This window comes from Anarrhichthys ocellatus, unplaced genomic scaffold (assembly GCF_004355925.1).
Source record: "Anarrhichthys ocellatus isolate YVR2014 unplaced genomic scaffold, GSC_Weel_1.0 scaffold84, whole genome shotgun sequence".
NCBI classification, from domain to species: Eukaryota; Metazoa; Chordata; class Actinopteri; order Perciformes; family Anarhichadidae; genus Anarrhichthys; species Anarrhichthys ocellatus.
This window is the reverse complement of record NW_022280114.1, coordinates 1,058,445-1,065,794: the sequence shown is the minus strand read 5'-3', so window position 1 is coordinate 1,065,794 and position 7,350 is coordinate 1,058,445. Positions and strand designations below refer to the sequence as shown.

General features: G+C 42.5%; 2 protein-coding genes across 3 annotated transcripts; one reads left to right on the top strand and one right to left on the bottom strand.

Annotated features, from left to right (window-relative positions):
- Nucleotides 1–1,834: 1,834 nt before the first annotated feature.
- LOC116398506 (apolipoprotein A-IV-like) lies at nt 1,835–3,032 on the bottom strand. The gene is made up of 4 exons (XM_031874857.1): nt 2,978–3,032; nt 2,825–2,872; nt 2,595–2,745; nt 1,835–2,511 (listed from the first exon to the last, which is right to left on the bottom strand). The coding sequence occupies exons 2-4, from the start codon at nt 2,856–2,858 to the stop codon at nt 1,932–1,934; spliced, it is 765 nt and encodes a 254-aa protein (XP_031730717.1). The 5' UTR covers nt 2,859–2,872; nt 2,978–3,032; the 3' UTR covers nt 1,835–1,931.
- Nucleotides 3,033–5,532: 2,500 nt separating this feature from the next.
- Nucleotides 5,533–6,913, top strand: LOC116398505 (apolipoprotein A-IV-like). 2 transcript variants are annotated; one of them, XM_031874856.1, is made up of 4 exons: nt 5,533–5,581; nt 5,669–5,716; nt 5,820–5,970; nt 6,157–6,913. In XM_031874856.1, exons 2-4 carry the CDS (start codon nt 5,677–5,679, stop codon nt 6,734–6,736), a joined length of 771 nt encoding a protein of 256 aa, XP_031730716.1. In that variant the 5' UTR covers nt 5,533–5,581; nt 5,669–5,676; the 3' UTR covers nt 6,737–6,913. The 2 variants fall into 2 exon arrangements, with proteins under 2 accessions (XP_031730716.1, XP_031730715.1); XM_031874855.1 differs by having other exon boundaries at nt 5,817–5,970.
- The last annotated feature ends 437 nt before the right edge of the window (nt 6,914–7,350 follow it).

Here is a 7,350-nt window from a genome sequence, read left to right as displayed (position 1 = left end):
TGTGTGTGTGTGTGTGTGTGTGTGTGTGTGTGTGTGTGTGTGTGTGTCCGTCCGTCCGTCCGTCCGTCCGTCCGTCCGTCCGTCCGTCCGTCCGTCCGTCCGTCCGTCCGTCCGTCCGTCCGTCCGTCCCATCACTTCTTCAATCTGTCGCTCCGTTCGACCATCATCGCGTTACTGGTTTCAGAAGGTAATAAAGTTAGAGGTATATAAAAATCGAATGCGTTTAATCCTGTAAGAATCGTCGCCTGAATGATCCGAAGCGAAACAAACAATGTGATTGGTCGGGAATTTGTTGACTGCGGACTCTCGACGCAAACCAGTAGAAACGCATAAAGAGACATTACAGAATCACAGAACTTTGTTTTCCTCACTGAGTTCAGTGCCTGTCGCTCCAGTCTTGAGTTTTATTCTCGTTTTGTTTTTTGTTTTTTTTACTGTAAATCCTGTCTTGGCGTGCGGTGAAATCATTGTCATTAGTTTGTTTAAAGGGGATTCATTGGTTACAGACCCGTTTACCAGCCAACACTGCATGTCACACAAACCATCACTTGTTCTGTTGCCTTTTTTATGTTACATACATATGGATCAGTATATATATGACCTGTATATACCTCTTGGAAACTGATAAATGCCATTTCTTACAAAAAAAACAAAACCTGCACGTCTTTGGTGGTTTCCTTCAGTCTCTGCTGGAGTGTGAGTTCATGTGACGAGTGAGTCGGTTTAGATTTAATAATCATTCCCTCAGGAGATTAAAAGTCTGTGTGACCGCTGTCAGCTATACTATTAGAGATTCAGGTAACTGAACCAGGAAGGTGAGGTACAGGTGCTGTTTAGTCAGCGGTTCTTTTAGATGTTGGCACGAAAACTAGTTTATCAGAGCTTATGGCCCTTTGAATAGGAGTTTTGAAATAATGTGACAAACTATAGAGCATCTGTGTTGGATATATGAACATATTTTGATATTGGGATAAAAAATAGGGAAGATTGTTTAATTATATACAGGTGCATCTCAATGAATTAGAATATCATCGAAAAGTTAATTTATTTCAGTAATTCAATTCAAAAAGTGAAACTCATATTGTATAGATTCATTACACACAAGGTGATATATTTTAGCGTTTATTTCTTTTAATTTTGATGATTATGGCTTACAGCTAATGAAAACCCCAAATTCAGTATCTCAGAAAATTTGAATATTACATAAGACCAATTTTAAAAAAGGATTTTTAATACAGAAATGTTGGCCTACTGAAAAGTATGTACAGTTTACAGTATGCACTCAATACGTGGTCGGGGCTCCTTTTGCATGAATTACTGCATCAATGCGGCGCGGCATGGAGGCAACGAGCCTGTGGCCCTGCTGAGGTGTTATGGAAGCCCAGGCTGCTTTGATAGGGGCCTTCAGCTCGTCTGCATTGTTGGGTCTGATGTCTCATCTTCCTCTTGACAATACCCCATATGGGGGATATATATATATATATATATATATATATATATATATATTTTTTATTTTTTTTTTTTAAAGAGATGAAAAGAGATGATTTGTCCTCAGCTGTGATTTAGATTGAGTGACTTGTGAAATGCATTATTGAACTTGGTGAAATTCATGTTAGGAAAAAAACAACAACTTTATGTATTTTCTTTTTTTCATCGCTTTAGCACAAAGCGTTTCACGGACGGAGACGTGAAATTGTGTCTTGTGTATTTTAGTGCAGCTTTATGAATTTGCCTTTAACTGTACAGTCCGAATATAGAAATGTTCTCTGTATGAATCACTCCTGTGAAATAATAATCAGTATTGCATGCTAATTAAGACATCAAAACACTGAACTTGTTTCGTCAGATTTTTATTTGGTAAAATATGCATTGGGTCAAGTTCAAATAAATATTTGGTATGCGGAGGCCTTGAGGCTGGTGAAGGCGTCCGTTTACTGGGTGGTCTTGGAGAAAGACTCCCACAGAGCAGCCAGCTGAGCCTGCAGGTCCTGAGCGCTGGCGTCCAGCTTGGACTTCAGCTCCTCTCCTCTTTGAGAAAGGTTCTGCTGGATCTCCTGGGTTTTCTGGTTCAGCTGGGTCTCGAAGCTCTGGGTCAGGGGGACCATGCTCCTCTGGAACTCCTCCAGGCTCTGCTCCATCTTCTGCTTGATCTCCTCGGTGAAGGGGACCATCTGGGTCTGCAGCTGGTTCACGCTCTTATCCAGCTGCCCCTTCAGCTCCTGGCTCTTCTGCAGCAGGAGGACCTTCAGGGCCTCTGGGTCCATGGCGTCAGCGTAGGGGGCGGCGTCCTTCTTCAGCTCCTCCACCTGCTTCTGGAGGTCAGCCACCAGGCCCTCGGCGTATGGCCTCAGGTTGGTGCTCACGGCTGTCAGATCCTGCTCCAGGCGAGCCTTCAGCTGCTCGGCCTCCTGGGAAAACCGGGTCATGTAGTCCTGGGTCAGAGGAGCCACCTGAGTCCGCAGAGCAACCGTGTACTGATTGATTGTGTCAACGCTCTGAGAGATCATGGTACTGACGGACACAGAGAAGAAAGGTTATTAAAATTAAACACGTAGTATATTTCTAATGTCTTTAAGCTTCTTTATTGCTCTTACTTCACTTCCTGTCCCAGCTCAGACTGTCTGATCTGCGACAGGGAGTCCTCTGCGGTGAGTGTCGCTTTAGCAACGTAGTCCCAGAAAGCATCTTTCACCAAATCCAGACTGCTCTTGGGCGGCTCCTGCCACAGGATGTTGGCATTGCAGACTGTGGATAAAAGGCGGCTTTAGTAGAAACCCAGACCGGGTGTGGTTCACCTTTATTTCAAAGGAAGAAATTCACTCACCAGAGAAAAGTGCGAGAACCACAAGTACCTTCATGATTGAATTTGACTCTGTTGGATTAAAAAAATGAATGCACAATTAAAAAATTGTTTGAAAGTTATACTTTGACACTTGGCTATGAAGTGTTTTAATGATGCTGAAATATGTTGCCTTACAGCGAGGCAGCTTGTCTCTTCTTCACTCAGTGCGATGACTTGTGGTGTGCAGATGTCCGTTAAGACCTTTTATAGCCACGCTGAAGGGTAAAGTCCTCCTCTATCTGCCCCGCTGGACAGATTCTTGTCACTGCTGTCACTCCACGTCATATGTGTCATCGTCTTATTGTTCTGTGATACATATTCTCATCTTAAGTAATTGTTGGAAAAACTTAAATCATGTTTTTGTTTAGCCACTGTAATCTAAGCAGCTGGTTCCATGAAGTCTGTGTCCTCGTATGAACCAATGTTCACACAAGCTTCCTCAGCTGTGTTCTTCATTAAGTGTCTTAGTTGTCTTTCTTAATGGCTTCATCTGTTTGTTTACTTGTGACCGGGCGTCGAGGGTTGATGGTAAATATGTTGTGTTCACGTCAGTATATACGTAGGCTGATTTGCAACCATGACGTCTTCCGAGATTAGGATAAAATGACCCTTTACAGAACGAATTATCAAAGAAACGGGTCCAAGCGATGTCCAGACTTTATGCAAATTATTCTGTTCCAACGCACTTGTCTGTTATCCTCAGTATATGTGTCAGAGACTCCAGGTCTCCAGTAATAACTAATGGATATTCAAGTTGTAGCAAATACATTTTATTTGAATAATGCAAAATTAATGTGGCATTAATTGATTTTGGCATGTTGGGGGCAGGGCAAGGATCTGAAATAATGGCTCCTAATCACCTTCTAGTGCTGAAGGAATGCATCCTAGAACCCGGAAATGAGTTCACTTTTAGTATTTACGGTTCCCTCGTCTCAAAGTCGATATCTTGTATAAATGGGTATTTAGTTATTTAAAACAAGAGATTTTAACGGTTTTGTTCTACGATTTAAAATACGTCAGTATATACCCTTTCTGTGAATCTTTACGTGTCGTGTTGCTAACAAGCGGCTAAATAGACTACGAGACGTCATCTCGACGAACACTCGGCCGCCTTTAGCTTCGTAGTGATGAGGTGAGGTAATGCAACCTTGCTATAGTTGGTATGTAGCCTACTGTTCACTTTCTACTTCTGCCAATTGCATTTTTGTTTGTAAAAACATGAATCATGCTAACTTCCTGTTGGCCTACAAAAACTCATCCCTGCAAAACTCTCTAAAGTTGGAATGAGGAACGTGTTGGCAAACAGTCGCGTTTTTAAACACCCAGCGGATACAGAGCAGCGTTAGCATTGAGGCTACTATTCACCCTCTTTTAGCTCTGCTTTTGGTCTCCACCAACTGCTGTGGGATATATCTGTCTCTTTTGTTGCTAAATGCGCCACTTTGTTAGCTAGCTAGTCGCTAACTGTCTGTCTGCTGTTGGATGCGGAGCAGGTGTTGTGCAGTCAGCTTTTAGAGCTTAGATGAAGGTTGACGACATCACTGACTTTACTGAACCAAAGCAGTCAAGTAAAGTTGAGGGCTGTAAAATCAAAACAATTGATGATAATGTATTTGGGGAGAGTTGTAAACGGTGGTTTAATAAGACACTTTGAAGGACCTGAGTAAAAAAACCACATACATTAATTTGTCTAAATCATTTTTCTGTTATGTACTGTTAGTATTTAATGTATTCCCTCAACAGTATTGGGACATCTTCAGCTACATCCACCTCACCTTATAATCGGCTTCGTGGTTACTTTGTGCGTCACATGAAAACAGTTGGATGTTTATCAGTAATCTCACCTGGAGAAAGACTTTAGCTCCTCTGTGTTATCAGTTTGTCAGGAGGGAATAAAAGGAGACTTAACATTCTTCAGTTAAGATTACCCACAGTTCTTATGACACAACTGGATCAAAGTCCTGTTCCCAATTCCCTGACCTATAAAACCTCTGACAACAGCCTTTGTATCTAAGCTGAGAGCATTCATGTGGTTAATATGTATGTTTACTCCATAATGGAGTAATCAACAAAAAACAATGCAGTATTCATACTGCAACAGAGTAAAATAGGAATAGTCTCATTATCTAATCTATTTCTTACTCCTCATTACATAATGAGTGACCCTAATTCATGCCTCCTGAGTGTCCACTAGTTACAATAAGATATGATGTAACATAAGGGTATTATATTGTAAATATGTTTTGCTTCTCTCTCTCAATTCAATTCAAATTTTGCTTTATTGGCATGAAAGTTTAAAAAACAGTATTGCCAAAGCATCAGAAAATTAAACATACAATAACATCAATACACAATAACATTAATACACAATATCAATACACAATATCAATATAACAATATTAATACAACTCTCTCTCAGAAAGCGTCACATAAAGACAATACATCAATTATGCAATAGAAAATATATATTTCTTGCTCTGAAATCTTTCTGAGAGATGCAACATGAGGTTTCATCAGACAGTGGTGACGTCCTAGTCCACTGTTACTGTGATGTGGAAGCAGCAGTGACGGCAGCAGTGACAGCAGCAGTGACAGCACGGCACTCAGCGGTGAACTTTGCTCCTGCGTTTCCTCTATAGGACTCGGCTGCCTATATATACTCAGCCGTGAGCTGTACAGAACACACACACACACACTGTATTCAACAGCTCACCGACTGAACAGTAAGCATCCACACAGGTGAGACACCAGTTAGGACGATGTCACTTTTCAGGTCATCATATCAAAAATAACCACAAAGAGCTAATTTTGCGTGTTTCTTCTCAGCCGCAGTCATGAAGGTCCTCATGGTGCTCGCCCTCGCTGTTTTCAGTGGTGAGAAAGTTTTGTAATTTATGTGAAAATCAACATCATTCAAGTTGGAACAAGAAGGTTTTCATTGTGGCAATGAATGCATTCAACTTTGTTCTGTCAGCAGGTTGCAATGCCAACATCGTGTGGCAAAGCCAGCCCGAGAAAGAGGTCGACATGGTGAAAGATGCATTCTTGGACTACGTGGCCAAGGCAACCACGGTCGCCGAGGACTCCCTGAATCAGATCAGGCAGTCCGAGCTGGGAATGGAAGTGAAGTAAGAGTCTCAAAGTGATAAAGACACTTTTACTAAAGCCTTGAACTATTTCAACATAACATTAGACATTCATGACCAAAACAACAACAACCAATAAGTTCTGGTTTATCAGCTTGGAGAGGGTGATGAATCCATAAAGAAGCAAAGAGAGTTTTCCGTGACTGGTTTCTCTTTGTGTCTCTGCAGCACCCTCATCTCCGAGAGCACAGACGCCGTCAACAAGCTCACCGACGCTCTCCGGACTCAGGTGGCTCCTCTGACCCAGGACCTCATGTCTAAGTTTACCCAGGAGGCCGAGCAGCTGAAGACCCGTCTAGAGAAGGACCTGACCGCCGTGGCAACCAGCCTGCAGCCCTACGCCGATGAGCTGGTGGCTCACCTCCAGAAGCAGGTGGAGGAGCTGAAGAGGGACGCGGCCCCCTACGCCGAGACCATGGACCCAGAGGCCCTGAAGGCCGTCCTGCTGCAGAAGAGCCAGGAGCTGAAGGGGCAGCTGGATAAGAGCATGAACCAGCTGCAGGCCCAGATGGTCCCCTACACCGAGGAGATCAAGGAGAAGATGGAGCAGAGCCTGGAGGAGTTCCAGAGGAGCATGGTCCCCCTGACGCAGAGCTTCGAGACCCAGCTGAACCAGAAAACCCAGGAGATCCAGCAGAACCTTTCTCAAAGAGGAGAGGAGCTGAGGGCCAATCTGGATGCCGACAGCCAGAACCTGAAGAGGCAGCTGACTGCTCTGTGGGAGTCTTTCAGTAAGATGACCCAGTAAATGGACTAATGTCTCTCCTGAGTTTATGGGACAGATACAAAAGTGCAATACCTCGTTTTCTATGTTTTTATGTGGATGAAAGATACTCAAAAAGGATTGATGTTAATATTTCCTCTATTGTGTTACTGTTCACTGTAAGTTTTCATCTGTAATAGAACAATAAATAGGTTAAATGTATTTTATGTTTTCACTTTCTTTGCATTCATCAGTTCAAAAAAGAGCTATAAATCCAGGAATGCAACTTTGTCCACATTTTTTTCAACAAAGACAATCTCACATATATTAAAGCAAGTTTATGTAACTATTTGAATGAAAAGTTGAATTCATAAGCAGGGAAACACACACTTGCTCAATTCAATACTCTCAGGGGTTTGCAAGCTTTAAATAGATGTTGCTGTGAACTGTAACATCAATGAGTCAGATTGTTGACTTTACAACTCTGCTCTACTTGTGCAATTGTTGAGCTGCTTCTCAGTATTTTCCTGCTGTGTCATCATTGCAGCCTTTTTGGCCACAGCGGCTGCTGTTCAGCAAATCATCAATCACAGAAAGGCAGAGCAGCAACACGGACAGAGAACGTGCTCAATGAAAAGTGCATCAAGCAATGAACAGTA